This window comes from Acipenser ruthenus, chromosome 7, assembly GCF_902713425.1.
Source record: "Acipenser ruthenus chromosome 7, fAciRut3.2 maternal haplotype, whole genome shotgun sequence".
NCBI lineage: Eukaryota > Metazoa > Chordata > Actinopteri > Acipenseriformes > Acipenseridae > Acipenser > Acipenser ruthenus.
Window position 1 is genome coordinate 63,577,407 of NC_081195.1, and position 16,882 is coordinate 63,594,288.

Genomic DNA, 16,882 nt, shown 5'->3' on the forward strand with positions numbered 1-16,882 from the left:
TTAAACACTATTCGAGAAATGTTTCAAATGAATTACAGTTCTTTCTCAGTGGACCACCAAATGCTTCAGGAGTCTTGGTGCTTCAGGAGTGATTACTGGCTTGGCTTGGAGGTCATTTTTGCTTTTATAATGTGTTTGTGATCCTGTGCTCCTAGAACATCTTACCCGGTAAAAGTTCAATAATATATAGATGATTACATTTGTAAACATGCAGGTAAAAATACAAAATTGTGAAAGAACTCTCAGTAAAATAAAAAAAACAATGTAATATGCTGAAAACAAAACTCTACCACAAAACTCTTAAAAACTACATTTGTTTTTTATTCAGAAAGGTGTACAAAAGCAAAACATGATGTCTAACATTATTTAAAACGAGACCTTGAAGTATCAATATAAATATTATAAATATAAGGAATACAAGTAGACATTTAAATAAATAAATAAATAGCACATTTTCTTTGCTGGTGGTGTCCAACACCTGTGTAATACAAGTCCTATTTTTTTTCTAAGGCTTGCCACAATAAAACACTAAGAACATTGTTACCCAAGATAAGTTGCCCACCAATTTTGATCATGTCATTCCACGCAGAACCACCATTGTTGAAATTCATTAGAAGAGCGTGCATATGAGAAAACATTATATTATTGTCCAGATTTTTGGTTTGCTTATTTTTTTTCCTTCAGCACAAAATTGTCATCACTTTTTCCAAATTGAAAAAAAAGGCCCGGTAATGTAACTAGAACAAATAAATTGAAGTCTTCCACTTTGTTTATTCTTGTTTACAGTATAACGTTTCCATTTTGTGTTTGCTTGGATAATATATGGAGCAATTTTTTTGCACTGGGGCAAAACTATTTGAAAATATAACTCTCTTTTTTCATAATATGCTCCCAGTATTGTTTTAAATAATCAGATTAATTTGAGCATAAAAAATACCATACCACATATTGCCATAGTCCTTTAGCACTGAATTTGTCAGCGATGCACTATACAGTACTGTACCACCAAATTTTGGAACAATTAATTAGGAAGTCCTACTTCACAAAACATGCTGATTTATTTAATGTTTTGGATTAATTAAATACATTTGTTAAGCTTTTCTAGACTGTACATTGTTTTCTTTAACAACAGTCCAAGTAAACTTTAAAAAGATATGAATGTGCTGTGAATATGGTCTGCTGTCCCCAGTATAGCACATGCATGTGTATTTGCAGAGCATTCTTATATTCTGTAAAACACTGAACTGAACTGCAAGCAAAGTCTGAGCTGGGGGCGTGTCTTATTTAAAGTGGTGTGTATCCTTCAAGAGGCAACTTGAGAACACCACATAAGAATATTACCAGTAACATTAAATAAGTACATTGTAATGGACGGTCCCTGCAAGTTTCTCAGTTCATTTCATGTTAAACAGATACCATAATAGTTCTTATTATTCTTGTAAAATCAGATTTATCTTTGTAGGCCTAAAATGGTCCTAAACATTCTTTGCAACCGAATAGCAGAGCTTTGTTTGAAGGAACTGCTGTTCATGTCGTCTACCCCACCTCCACCCCTGAAAGCTGAAACTTTCCAAGATGAAGAACTTTAATTCTCCAAATCTTTGGACTGTATAAGCCAGAAACAACTCCCTACCAGCTCTGAGAAGCTCTGAATAATATCCTAGTACTAAACCACTGGTTTTGCAGACAACTGTATGATGTCACTAAGTTCCCCCACCCCCCACCCCCCACAACCCCAACACTCTTACGATATATCTAATTTTGTAAAAAGGCTAGCCCCTCTGGTCTATTAACTCACTGAGTAGCGGGGGCTGCTATTGGTTTTATGATCTAGCAGTCTCCAAGGATCATCGGGGTCCACCTCATCGTGGTACGTTGATCTTGTGCGCTCTCTGGACAGGGCTGGGACTTCCCTGGAGGCCTGGGTTTCCACAGAGTCCTCTCCCGTGGCAGGTTGGCTGTTGGCGGTAAACATCCCGAAGGGGTCTGAAGGGTCCACATGGATACTGGTGCTCCGTCTGCGCACAAAATGTTCTAGTTCGACTGTGTTCACCAGAGATATGAACTGGGAATAAGGAGGCAGGTTCCCGCCAGGAATGTAGGTGTGAGCCCTGCCACCAAGGTTGAGCACCAGGTTGCTCTTAGATGAATGATATACGTCGTATCCGTTTTCCAAGCGCTCGTGCTGGAACAAGCAGTACTCTATGTTGAAGACAGCCTGCAAAGAGAGAAAAAAAATGTTGCTAGAAACACTGTCAACAGGGTGTATGTAACCATTCCTCAATGATAACTGCCTTTAAACCTACTGTCTCGTCCATGGTGAAACTGACACATAAAAAGGATGTGATGCACATTGAGTGTTTGTTTTTTTTTCTTTTTTGTTCCTCCTTAAATTATGATGTTATATAATTCCACAGAGCAATACCAAATGACGTATTCAACTCTTGTTTCTAGATTGGACTTGTTTGGCAGATAAAGTGAAATTACATTTAAATAACCTGTCAATAGAAATGAATATTATAGCATATCATATAAGTGAAGCATTGACATTATTACTAACTATGCATTCATTGTGCATAGTTCAGTATGTCTAACACACGGTATTACTAGTGTTGTATTATTTAGTATGTCTGACTAATCTTTTGTTTATTTGTTTTGCTGTTGATGTTGTTGTTGTTTAGGTGTGCTTGAAATTCCAAATATGTTTCAGATCATCTTGCTTTCCTTTAAATTAAAAACATTTTAGAATTAAGATGCAAGGGTGCCGTTTACGCACTGCTAGTCTACAGTACAACATGCTGGGAGCTATCGCGATTGAGAACTTCAGCTACCAAAGATCTTGGGAGTAGTGAATAAAGCACTAGAACTATCGAGGTATGTTTGCACCATGTGTCTTACTCATTAAAAACAATGCGTTGTACAAAAAGAAGGAAGGAAGGAAATGCTACAATCTGTGATGGTGGGGAAAGGGAAAATCATATACTTACTGAGCTAAAAGCCTTTCCGTTTGCATCCATACACAGGTAGCGTTCGCTCTTCACACCCATGATCGCCACAAGACCGATTCCATCCGACTTTAATAGCATTGCACCTTGAAAGACATGAAAGTAAGTTAATAACATGCCTTTATTTACCCCTGTGCACGTACACGTACTGTATTTATCAATGTCTCTAGACTGCGCTATACTATGGGAAAGTGTATAAAGCATGGTCAAATAACATGGAACGAGTTTACAATAGGAAACAATATATTTAAAAAAAACATGGTAAATGCACGGTTTTGCTAATTTGTGCCACATTTGTCTTTTGGTTGTTCAATAGAAAAATATTTATAAAATCTATTAAAATAATATCTCTGATATCTTAACACGTTTTTGGCAACGTATAATAAATACATTGCTAACGATATAGCTATATAGTAAAATAATTCGAATAGGCTATAGAATACGTCCCGTATACATTTGCTGCAGAAGTTCCAAAAAGGAACCTAAACCGGAAAATTTGAATAGTGTGGGCTAATAAAAACGGTCAGAATCAAACTTACTGCTGGGAGTCTGGATAGGTGTTCTGTCCACTTGCCCGTCCGGGTTGATAGCCAAGTGAACGCTTCTCTTGTCTGAAGAAGTGTACAGGTGCACCAGTCTCTTCGGGTCCCCCCAGGTGGGATTCAGCAGTGGAGAGGGGATGGGGAAAGTACTTCCAATCTGAAAACCGCGCAACACAGCCAGGAAAAGAATAAGGAGTATCGAGTGCATGTTCAAGCAAGTTGGAGAGGTTCTAATTAAATGCCACAAGCTGTCTGTCCCAATAAAATGCCCAGCGTTGTATCTGCAGCTGTATCCTACACAGGGGGAAGAGTTGGCTCGCTCTGATGCCTTCAGGTTTTGGTAGCGGCTATTTAAAGGCTCCTTGTCCACATCCTCTGCAGTAATCGCACCCCCTTGTACAGTTGTTGAGATCCCCGAGGGGCAGCGAGAGAGGAAGGAGGCAGCCACTCTGACCAGTGCCTGTTTATCTGGTATATGGCGTATAATCCAATCACTCACTCGCATTTCTCCGGGGGCGCTTTGTTGAGTAATTTCTCCCACTCAAAACCAATGGCTATGTGTCCTCACGTGGACTGTTTTACGCGTAACGCTACTTTACTTTTATATAGTATTTCTTTTTATTCTATGGTTCAAGGTATATCAACCCATTCTAGAATTTTGCAATATTGTTTTGCAAATAATAATAATAATAATAATAACAATAATAATAATAATAATAATAATAATAATAATAATAATAATAATAATAATAATTATTATTATTATTATTACTAATAATAATAATAATAATAATAATAATAATAACAATAATAATAATCATCATCATCGTCATCATCATCATCATCATCATCAGTAGTAGTAGTAGTCTTAGTCGTAGCAGTCGTAGTAATATTATTGTATTACTTGTATTGTAACACTTGAAATGTATTTGCTTACGATTGTCGCCGTGGATAAGGGCGTCTGCTAAGAAATAAATAATAATAATAATAATAATAATAATAATAATAATAATAATAATAATAGGGGCAGCCGTGTGGAATAATAATAATAATAATAATAATAATAATAATAATAATAATAATAATAATAATAATAATAATAGGGGCAGCAGTGTGGAGTAGTGGTTCGGGCTCTGGACGCTTGCCCGGAGGGTTGTGGGTTCAATCCCAGGTGGGGGACACTGCTGCTGTACCATTGAACAAGGTACTTTACCTAGATTACTCCAGTAAAAAACCCAACTGTATAAATGGGTAATTGTATGTAAAAATAATGTGTATTAAATAATATAATGCAATTGTATGTAAAAATAATGTGTTATCTTGTAACAATTATAAGTCGCCCTGGATAAGGGCGTCAGCTAAGAAATAAATAATATTAACTTGATACTCCCTTGTTTGTTTATTCAGTTTTGCCTAATTTAGGACAATTGTTGAAGTGAATTAGTTTTATTTAAAAAACACATACATAATAATTTTAAGCTTTTAAATAAAAATGAAAATATAATATTCTTAAAAATAGATACAAATGGGTATTTTGGGTTACAGTTTATCTAGGTTAACTGCATTATTTAATAGCTTAGCTTTGTGTGTGCTTTATTAAAAAACAGATCTTGTTGACCATTCGGTTTGTGACAGTTCAGCTCCGCAGACAAAACAGATATATACATATAGAGAGAGAGACAGAGAGAGAGAGAGAAAGTCTACACCCCTTGAACTTTTTCATATTTTGTTGTGTCAGTGCCTCAGAGTTTCATGCATTTAAATGAGGATTTTTTTCCACTTATCTACACACCATACTCCACACTGTTAAGAGTAAAAAAGTTATATATTAAAAAATACAAAACTGAAAGATCATAATTGGATAAGTCTCCACCCCCCTGAGTTAATACTTAGTGGAAGCACCTTTGGCAGCAATTATAGCTGTGAGTCTGTTGGGATAAGTCTCTACCAACTTTGCACACCTAGATTTGGCAATATTTGACCATTCTTCTTTACAAAACTGTTCAAGCTCTGTCAAGTTCCTTGGGGAGCGTTGATGGACAGCAGTCTTCAAGTCATGCCACACATTTTCGATTGGATTTAGGTCGGGGCTCTGACTGGGCTACTCCAGGACATTTACCTTTTTGTTCCTTAGCCACTCCAGTGTAGCTTTGGCTGTGTGCTTTGGGTCGTTGTCATGCTGAAAGGTGAACTTCCGTCCCAGTTTCAGCTTTCTTGCAGAGGGCAGCAGGTTTTCTTCAATGACTTCTCTGTACTTTGCTCCATTCGTTTTCCCTTCTATCCTGACAAGTGCCCCTGCCGATGAAAAACATGCCCATAACATGATGCTGCCACCACCATGCTTCACAGTAGAGATGGTGTATATATAATCGCCATGTAAAGCGGTTTAATACTTTATTCAGCCTTTGAAGTCGCATCCCATGACACTTTAAGTTATGATGTCTTGAGGTATGTTATTAACGTAATAAAATCACCTTACAGATTTGCAGTGTTATCCCGTTTGAACCATTTTACCAAAAGAAAGTTGTCTGTTTAGGCTGGAAGCCTCATAAATGTGCGCAGTTATTCTTTATTTTTGTAACAGCCATCTCGCTGCTTTTTGCCTATTTAGCACTGCCATTTATCTCTAAAGCGACTAGTCGAGGAAAATCCAATGAAGAACCATTGTGAAATCCACAGAATTATTATTATTATGATGATGATTATGTTTAAATTAAAGAAGAATTATCTTTTTTTATGAAAGATTTTATCATGTTATAAAATTACTAAGAAATGACTTAATACTTCAAAGCCATTGTCTCGTTTGTGTGTTATAGGCTACACGCTGCAGTTTTGTGTTGTGTTTTTGGACAAAGTTTTTATAGTTAGGCACATAAAAGTCTGATATCCCATTCCTGTTTTAACGCGAAGAACGTTAGAATAATCGAGTAATGCCTTTGGTCTTTACGTGATGTTGAAGGGAACGACGTCATAGCGAGTGCCTTTTCTTAATAAATTAGATGGGAATACGTCAAGTTTAACCTTTATCAATAGGCTCTTTTAATGTATTGATCACAATAGAAAACTAAAGGAAATGCCTGCAATTAAAATACATTGTTCCGATTGCCGGAGTTCAATCCAGGTGTTTCAAGTGCGATTGATCAGTGTAGAATTGGTAACATTACAGACTTCCTTTTTTACTTTGCCATCGGTTTACTGGTTGTATGTAATTATCTGTCATTATTTCAAATATATGCAGTACTATGCCATTTTATCATAATTTCAATATATGGTGGATGTGTAGCCATGTAATTAGAAACACCTGCCACCGGTACATCAACTTTATGGATACTGGCAGTGCTTCTCATAAATTATTTATTCTGCGATGCAAATTGAATCCTCAACATGTATTATGTAATATATAAAGGCTGGATATTTCTATTGCAAATCTGCTTCGATCACAGTGGCCAAAATAGACATGACCCTAAAATGTACCGCCATTTGCAGTGTTATGACGTGTATTATTGGCGGTAGTATAGGGTCGTATTCACCCTGTCTCAGAATTTCGAACTGAGGAATACCAGTTGCCATATTCTTGTTTGTCCAGCAGAGAGCGCTAGTGGACCTTCATTAATCAAATTCAATGACATTTTTGCTGATTTAGTCATTTTCAGAGTAGATAATCAGGCAGGTTATTAATTTATGGTGAGGGAATTACAGAAGCACATCCACGTGTGAGCCACATTTGTTCTATGCAGTATTTCTTACTGAAGAATTGTTTACATCCATTTGGGGTACAGTGTTGTAGGGTGACAGGATATGGTTAAACCCAGATGTACCAGCTTTACTGAGAGAAGAAATGTTTGAGAGTCCGTTTTAGGCCACAAGGGGGAATTAAACTACTGTTTTGTAAGGTCACCACGATGTGGTGACTGGAACTGGTATAGAATGTGATTTTAAAAGAGAAGAATACATTCTCTCTTCAAGATTCTCTGTTGTAGTTTTTTTATGATTTATATTCAAGGTTATGCGTTTCAAATCCAACAGTGCAGGTGTGTCTTTAGCGTGTTTCTCTCTGTAAAAGAGGGCCTTATTTTAATATAGTAAACGCTGTTTAAATAAATTCACTAGATCCCCGGGTCTTTATATCAAGCAGGTTTTAGTTATATAAAGTGTTACAGAGCACCCTGCAAAGTTTACAAGTGATGCATAACGCCGTGTCCCATGTTGTACGAATTGCCGAATTACTTTTCGAAAAATACTGTCTTTTTATTTTTTATCACACGTTATGGGTCATCATGTGTGAATCAGCTGTTTGAATCTCAATATTTATTCGTGATGGTTCGCCAGGAGGAAAAAAACAAAAAAACAAACAAAAACAAACACCTTCCAAGGATCGCAGTGAATCCATAAACCATCGTGTCAAAACATCAGCATTGTTGTAGGAGAGAATCTTTCTCCTGGCGAACGTTCCTGGGTAAAAACTGAAAAAGGTTATACCATAATTTATTTAGCTATGGTGTGTGACTAATAAATATAAAAACTGAGGAATATTTACAAACAAAGTGTGATACGAACAGCACGATACAGCAAAGCTAAGGTTTCTTTTAAACACTGCACGGGGTTCTTCAGCACTTTAAATTGAGTGGTACAGTAGCAAGTATTTTGGGAATAAAACAAAGGCATTAAAAAACTTATAATTAGAAAAACGCAACCAAAAAAATTAAAATAATAATTCATACAAAAAAAAACTTTAAAATTTTATTTCAGGAATACATTAGACTGCTGTGCACAGCACATAAGTAAAAAAATAAAAGGAAAACATTTTTTATTTTATTTTTTAGAAACAAATGATTGGATAATTCTGTGTTTACTACAAATTTACAATCATAATTACAAATCAGTACTAATGCAGAAGGTGAGGTATATCTTAGCAACAAACAAAAAAAAAAGTACATTTGAAATTGCACACTTTCACTGTGCAGGAATATAACACACAAATGAGGTATACAAAGGCTGCTCTGGATTGCACAGGACCCTGCTCGCTTGAAGCAATAGCATGCACAAGATATTTATTCAGGAATAATCCCTAGGGGTCTAACAAATCAAGTTGAAAGGTTTCCTGGTGATAACAATACAGCTTTAACAGTTCATTCAGTCTTTAGAATTGAATTGTGGAAATTCAATAATTGTTTGCTCATGACCTTTAATGGCAATGCAGTGATTTTGTACAAAGGGGCAATAGTAGCAGACAAGCAGCGACAGTGGTATGCCATTTTCAGATTTTCACATACCAATGGACCACTGTACAATATTAGCTCAAATCCATTGTGTTGCCATTGCTGGTAATACTGTAGTGTGCTTACTGTTCTGCTGTTTCGTCAAGGTAATACACCGGTTCTTCTCTGTACAGGAATACTTTCAGCAAGGGTAGGTTTTTAAATTTCAGCATCATTTGTTCGAGTCTTCAATGGTGTGGTATAATGTGACAACGAAACAGAAGCTAAAAACCTTTATGCAAATTTCCAGTTCCAATGCTCCGTATTCTGGTGCTCTGTGAATCATACTTGGCTTGAGTGCCATCAGTTTGGACAGTCCTACTGTAATGAAGAACTAAAATGATTGCTATTCAAAAAGCTGTAGAAGCCCGTAGGAAGAGTTTACGTACACAAAAAGTTATTTAAACAAAACAGGCTAGAAACAGACTTTTACCTTTGTAAAAAGGGCCCAGAGTTTTGTAAACATAAATCTTACCTAATATGTATTGCCATTCTGTAGGTCTTACAGTTTCCTCTATGAAATTACACACACATTTTGGTAAAGGTGAATTTGATTTTTAATAGTAACTTATTTGCAGCTGTTAGTGTAGAACAGTTATCAAATGCTCCTTGCAGGTACATCAATGCTACACTTCTGGTCAACACTGAAAACACGTCAGTTATAGCAAAAGCAGTGATTGCTACTCAAAGGCGAGCCATTGTGTCTTGCTTCTGAGGGTCTGAGTTCTCAGGAAGAGTCATTGTCAAAAAATACCCAAAAAATTCTGAATTGTTTTTCCCACAAGGACTCAAATTCCCACAAGCAACTCACTTACGTTGGATAATGGTAATATACTGTATATAACTAATTATTTTATTAGATATATTTACTTTAAGCACCAAGATGTCACCAATTCTCACTGCTCATGGTGGCTGAGACAACAAACTCTCTTCTGGAAAATGAGGCCTCATGTAAACCCCACCTGGCTGTTTACATAGCAGTCATTCAGCCTCTTAAATTGTACAGAACATCAGCTCACTTTCAGCATGCTATCATTTCTGCACCACCTACACAAATCCGCACATTCCCTTATCTCTTTACCCTATATCAGTATTATCTCGCAACTAGTTGTTTTGAGAAAATGCCATTAATCCTTTGGTTTTGTGTATAGTTTTTATCACGCATAGTTTTTAACAGCAAAAAACACTTATCGAGCATTACCTTGGTAGCTGACCTTGTATTGCCCTCCAATCGTGGTTCTGTTGCTTAATCATGTATGTAACATGTTTTTTTTGCTGTTTCCATAAACATGGTGTTTATACAGTAGAAGCAACAAAGCTCCCATAATACAACAATCTATAGCAACACTTGTCCACACAACTCATTCCACACTCCATCTATTTCAACACACAACATTATTACTGTCAAAATAAACAGCACTAGTAATACTTTTGCATAATCCAGCTGTTAAACTCCTGGGTTTATCCCACTTGTCCATTGACTTTATATATATATATATATATATATATATATATATATATATATATATATATATACAGTATATATATACATTGAACTGACATAATTAAATGGTGATTGGGCTCAAGTTACAGTAAAAAGCTACCATTTCAAAATTACAATATATACGTATTCCTTAAACAACGTCTACCTGCTCTTGGCACACAAGTTGCTTAAAGAAGGCACTCCAGGTAACATTTGGTGATTAATAAAACATGTTCATGCAGGAGCTTCAACTGCTTCCTACTAAAAGTGCTTAAGCTACTCATGTTTAAATGTCAAGACATCAGGGTCCTATTTTAAAGCAATAAATCATTTTACCAAAATAAACCCATCAACAAACTACTAGGAACTGTAATTCGACTGCACCTTTTTGTAAATAACAGTTATTGTTTTTATACCATTGCAATTGTTGTATTCCTCTGTGAAAATCTACCTTTGCTTTAGAGCGTGCTCTGAAATAGGGCCACAGGTAGCAATGTGTTTGTCCTACAAGCTTGCACAGGCTTCAGTCATCAATTCAGACACTGCAGTGCCTAGTAATCTTACCTTTGGAACCAGAAGCACTAATGCTCTACCAAAGAACACATTTCATAACCTTGTACTACAAATGGTTTAAATGGGGCGAGCTGCAGGAATTTAAAGGCTCCAATCGACAGACATTTTATAGGGATTTCTCAGGTATTTGGGAAGGAGCCTATACCCCTGCATCATTGGCATTCCTACAGGGTTATAAAAACAATATGTTGTACATATGTTGTCCAATAAGTCTTTTCTAGATTAAAATAAACTTTTTTTCAGTAACAAAAGGACGTCTATTTCAAGGTAAAACAAACAGCAGCCTTTGCATGTAATTATACACTATAAAAGTAATGCATACATGTATATTTAACCCTGTGAGGACAGTTTGCTTATATTTCATGCTATTATTCCCTGCAAGACCCCTTGCATCTCAGGCTTCTCATTTATTAATGGCTATATCTTGGGAAGTGCTTGTCTGAATTTGGTGGAACTTTGCATAGGTGAATGTGTAACTCATGTGTAGCTCGTAGTCTGAGCTATGAAAGCTATATCATGGGAACCACTTTAACTGTTTTAATGAAACGATGAATAGGATTTTGCTATGATATGCTGGATCACAGTGACCAATGCTTTCATGGAATTGAGACCTGTAATATGTTATTCATATCCTTGACAAGGGGGTGTATATTACTGTCATTTGCTATTCTGTTGTTCCAGTTTACTGTATTGCAGTGTTTGCCCATCATCTCTACTTTTGCAGTGTTAAAAACCTAAGAAATAGATGATGTATCAGGCTACTTTCTATGGAACTTTGTTTTGGTGCTGCAGTATTAAAATGCACTTTTAAAGACAGCCTGCGGTTTCTGCACAGTCAATGAAGCCAGATCCAAAAGGAATCTGACCGGGGCACTTCCCTGTGGTATGGGAAGAAAACCGAGTCTTCTTAAATGACTAGACATAAATGGACGTTCCATTCATCGTATCTTCATGTATCATTGTCAGTCAGAAGGGTACTATTTGAGGTAATAAAAAGTACCCATTGCACTTCTAAAAGCTAAGGATATTTGTCATCCTTGTGACAGGGTTAAATCTATTTACCAGTCATGGTGAGCACACATACAGAAAGTGAAGAGACCAACGTTAAGTCCCTTAGGTATTAATAATAACATTAACATACAATAAGCAGCAAAATATGGCATATACAAAGTCTAATACCAATTGAACTAACCAAATATACATATAAAATGACCAAATAAATACTATGGATATATATTATTTGTTTTACCTGGGAGAATATAACATGTGCAAGTTATGGAAAATCAAATTGCTGATGGCTTCTTTCTTCATATTCTTGGAAGAAAATGTGTCACTGTCATGGAAGGCGAGGCTTTACTTCCTTTCTTGACTCTCCCATGCTTGCTGAGCGCAATGTAAGAGCCGCTGTAGGCTGAGGACTCGTATGCATTGTAATTGTTGGGAAGCAGGGACTCCCTGAACTTGCACTCCTCATGAAAAACAGCCTAAATAAAAAGAATCAGGGTTAACAATACAAGCAATGTATCTCATTGAAACGTTAGCCTTTTAAAGCAAGGTTCCTTTTAGTTTTACTGATGGACTCATTTACGGAGTAGATGTTGGGTGTCAATAAAGAATTTCTGCTATGTACATAGGAGGCTGTGTGGTCTGGTGGTTAAAGAAAAGGGCTTGTAACCAGGAGGTCCCCGGTTCAAATCTTGGCTTACTCACTGTGTGACCTTGAGCAAGTCACTTAACCTCCTTGAGCTCCGTCTTTTGGGTGAGACGTTGTTGTAAGTGACTCTGCAGCTGATGCATAATTCACACACCCTAGTCTCTGTAAGTTGCCTTGGATAAAGGCGTCTGCTAAAATAAACAAATAATAATACTATACTTCAAACTATAGAAGTATAGACCTTTTAAAGAAACCTATCTGCAACTGCAATTTCTTTTTCATTTGTATGGTTGAAACAGGTAGATGTGTTACATTTTAGCAAGGCATTAATGATCTTTGTGTAGTAGAGGGACACATATAAAGTATTGTAGCATGCTACGTTAATGTCTGGGTCATCCAGTTTTCCATTTTTAGGGGGGTTCTATTGAGAAAAGGGATGAAGGCTTCTTTTAAAAAAAAAAACCTTTAGAGATTTGTTATTGGCTAACAAAGTGTCAGCACAGATGACAGGTGGTGCCTTTCTGTCACCACATCCAATAATAAACCACTTCTCTTCTAACAAAGGCCCATGCCACCTGTTTAAGTAATGTATTGGCTGACCCGTCATCCGGTTTTAAGCTAGGTTATATGGATATATTTAATCCTCTGCTGAGTTTTTAAAGCATCCCAACATCGTCATTAACAGCTTCTTTTGAAGAACACACCCATGGGATGCTGTTTTCCAACAACAGGGTTATTGTCTAGGTCTGACACAACAACAGCAGTTTTTTATTTAAAAAATAATGAACAGCTCCTTAAGTTGAAAATCAAAAATACAAACACAGTTAAGGTCTGACTTTAAAGACAGAACAATAATTTATAAGCTGCTCAAGATATATATAAACAACAACAGGGATGACATAACAGAACAATCTGTTCAAATACTACCGGAAGAACAAATATGACAAAGTGACATGTAGTTCAAAGTAATGTCCAGAATACACTTCATAGCTTACCGGTTAGTTAAGGATTGGTAAATGTTTAAAAGAGGGACGGAGGTCGGGGATATGATGTGTTCACGTTAAATGTGTATGACAAACGTAACAATTTGCATATCACGTTTGGTCACGTTTAATTACATCTTTATAATTTTAAGAGAGTTTGTTTGAACTCTGTAGATTTCGAGAAGTCTCCTTGCGAAAAATTTGAAAAAACATATAAGGATTATAAAATAGATCCATGAATAGGAAACTTAACATGGTAGAATTATGCACACGGTGCCTGAAAAACAAACAACAAACAAACAAACAGACAAAAAAAAACTTTGTGATCAAAGTTCCATTCGAGAAATAGATTTGATAGGCCACCCCCACTACAACAGTCATATTGTGTGCCTTCTCTGATAGTACATACAAAAAGAATTAGCAAACTATAGTATTTGACCAGGGTTGAAGCAGGAGACCACGGGTATTGTCAAGAGTAAACCACTGGCTGTAAAACTAAGCGCCTAGAAAGAGGACAAACACAACTCATGTACTACATCGTAAACACCGCAAAAATATTGTATCTTGATAAGTAAAATGATACAATTATAAAATACGCAAATAATATTGCTTGAGTCCTGGTTTTGTTATTTTATTTCTTGGTAATTTGGAAGAAATAAGGGAAAACAATATAGAAAAGTAATATTAACTCAATCAAATGGGACAAGACAATTATATCAAAGATAATATTCCTTCACTCTTAGTTTGAAAAAACACTGCAATGGGTAAACCCCCCCCCACACACACATATTATATATTATTTATTATTTATTTATTTAAATAATTGACTGAAAAACACAAGCTATGTGGATAAATTGCATATATCATTGAAGTATTGTAGACTACCTACCGTTCCATATAACCGTCCTTTGGTGTTCATTGCCACAAACAGCTCACTCTTCACCCCGTACAGGCTAACAACTCCACGCTCTACTGTTGAGATTTCTATTAAACCTAATTAAACAAAACATGACATATTACACACTGTATATGTTTTATCATTAAAATGTGTTTCTGATAAAGCAGTCAAACATAAGACAGCCCCAATGCGCCTATCACTTTGCATGTTCCAATCTTTACAATATAATGAAGTACAGTTTCAAATTGTACAATGATTCATTGTAATGAAGATCCACATTAGTATGACAACTCTGCACGGCATGCTTTTGAGAAACAGAAATAAACAATATAGTAAATGCATTAACTCACACCGTTATTGTTTTATACGATAGATAGAAAGAAAGAAAGAAAGAAAGAAAGAAAGAAAGAAAGAAAGAAAGAAAGAAAGAAAGAAAGAAAGAAGTAATATTAACTGCCTTCAGAAGCGTTGCGTCTGTAATTTACTTGCTTTGAGACGTGCATTAATTACTACCCCTTTCTAGGCCATTGAAGAAGGCAGGGTAAAAATAAGTTGGCATCTAAATTTGTCCAAGCATTCATGTCATGTTTGAGCGCCTGCAAAGTTATTTAGCACTGATTTGATGCTGGGTTTTTAATAGATTTATCTTTGGTTTAGAAGACATCCCATGGAGCTGAAAAGTAAATGTCGCGCAGTAATAAGACTGTGTTGTTCAAGGGGTGCAAGGGTTACAGTGACTGATCAAATTAAGTGTCATCTATTGCATTCCATTTCTAGATGTAACTCACTGTACTGGTTTTCAGTATGGATTCCGTTTATCCTTCCATCTGGTAGGACCTGAAGGTGAAACCCGATGCCTACATTGCAGTAAAGCCTCCGCACTCTCTTAATCCCCAGTAAATAGTCACTCTCCCAGTTCAGTTCTGAGTTCTCCCCTGAGATCCCAAGAATAGTCCGGGAAAACATAGTTTCCCATCTCCTCTCCAACAATGCATCGTTAGTCCTGCTTGGAATTGGATATGATGACACAATCCCCACCACAAACCCCAAGAGAACAATCGCAGAAAACGTCCAGTGAGTGCTGGCCTCGTAGGACATAGTGGTGAGCCACCTTTGTGCAATAGCCATCCGGTTCACCTCCTGGGCACGTGGTCCCAATTAATGACCCTAAAAATACCGCCCTTCTTGTTTTTCTTCCTTCAGCATGGCGGCAGCTTATTTTTGGAAGGCAGATCAGGATTTCTGACATGAAACTGAAGCCCGACAGCAGCGTTCCTGAAAATGGAGATCGACCAGCAGAGCTTGAGGTGGCAGTGGTGAAGACCATGTTTTTCAGCTCCGGGCTCTCTCTGAACGGGCAACGCTGGCCTCAGAGTATAAAGTCTGAATTATCTTTATACACTGCCATCTATCTGCACCTTTATGACTTCATTCTGACCAACATCCCACCAAAAGCAGATTTACAACCCAGCAAGAACTGTAGCACTGACCCGCAATGCCAAGTCTTCTGGGAGTTCGGACGAACAGACGAGATGGGGAATGCGGTCTCATTGGATGGCTTTGTGTGATCATGGGATGTGATGGGGACCTTGGCAGAGCCCAAATTGGTCTGATGGTCATATGTCTAACAGGCTGCTTCCTTATTTAGAAGGGGTAAAAACAGTGCAGCAGTCAGCAGAGAGCAATGACAGTCATGTAAAGATGTTTCCTGGGCTGTTTATTCAGTAAGTTTACATTAGGATACTTCGTGCATGCAAACATACACTTCGTTTTAAAGCAAAGGTTCAACTTGACAACACTTGTTGCATAGTTGTGTTCGGGATTTGGGAAACAAATAGACTGGTTGCATTTTAAACTCAGCATGTTTGCGTAAAGTGTTTTGTCCCTTGACAAACCACAGCAGGTACACCATGTTGTGCAACACTTGTCTCAACCCATTATTAACTTCCAGATGTTCCCAGTTAAATTAAACAAAGTAGCCTATCTTTACAGCAATTGTGTAGAAACTGATGTAGGTGTTTGAGGAAATGCCCCGTTAATCAAGGGTGTATGTTCATGCGGGAACCATGGGATTAAATTGTCTGACGCTGTCATCATCCTAACATAATCGACCTCCGAGCTTAGTGCTGCCAATAGGAAATGTGATTGCAATCAAAATGCCGCTATCTGCTATTTTAATCAATATTTTAGCAATATTACTCTTTGATTCTACAATCGATGACACTTGGTCATAACGCAAACTATGTATATTGAAATCAAAGATGCCAAAAACAATTTTGCATTATTTTATGCAAAATGGTATTGTGTGTTCGGGTATTCCTGAGAAAGAAAAAAAAAATCTTTCTACTGCATGTATCTGGGTAAATAGGAAAAAAAAAAAAAATCACATAATGAACAGATTTTATGAGAAATATTTCAGTAAGGTATGTTATCTTTTAACAAGAACAAGCTAAATACAGTAATGATGGCCATGTTAAGTTATGTTA

At 36.7% G+C, this 16,882-nt stretch overlaps 2 protein-coding genes across 2 annotated transcripts; both read right to left on the bottom strand.

Moving 5' to 3' along the window:
- Positions 1-1,789: 1,789 nt before the first annotated feature.
- Positions 1,790-4,052, bottom strand: LOC131737616 (fibroblast growth factor 23-like). The gene is made up of 4 exons (XM_059027876.1): positions 3,846-4,052; positions 3,545-3,704; positions 2,988-3,091; positions 1,790-2,218 (listed from the first exon to the last, which is right to left on the bottom strand). Exons 1-4 carry the CDS (start codon positions 4,050-4,052, stop codon positions 1,790-1,792), a joined length of 900 nt encoding a protein of 299 aa, XP_058883859.1.
- Positions 4,053-10,346: 6,294 nt separating this feature from the next.
- Positions 10,347-15,945, bottom strand: LOC117415324 (fibroblast growth factor 4B-like). Its single transcript, XM_034025526.2, has 3 exons — positions 15,185-15,945; positions 14,388-14,491; positions 10,347-12,345 (listed from the first exon to the last, which is right to left on the bottom strand). The coding sequence occupies exons 1-3, from the start codon at positions 15,522-15,524 to the stop codon at positions 12,169-12,171; spliced, it is 621 nt and encodes a 206-aa protein (XP_033881417.1). The 5' UTR covers positions 15,525-15,945; the 3' UTR covers positions 10,347-12,168.
- Between the last annotated feature and the right edge of the window lie 937 nt (positions 15,946-16,882).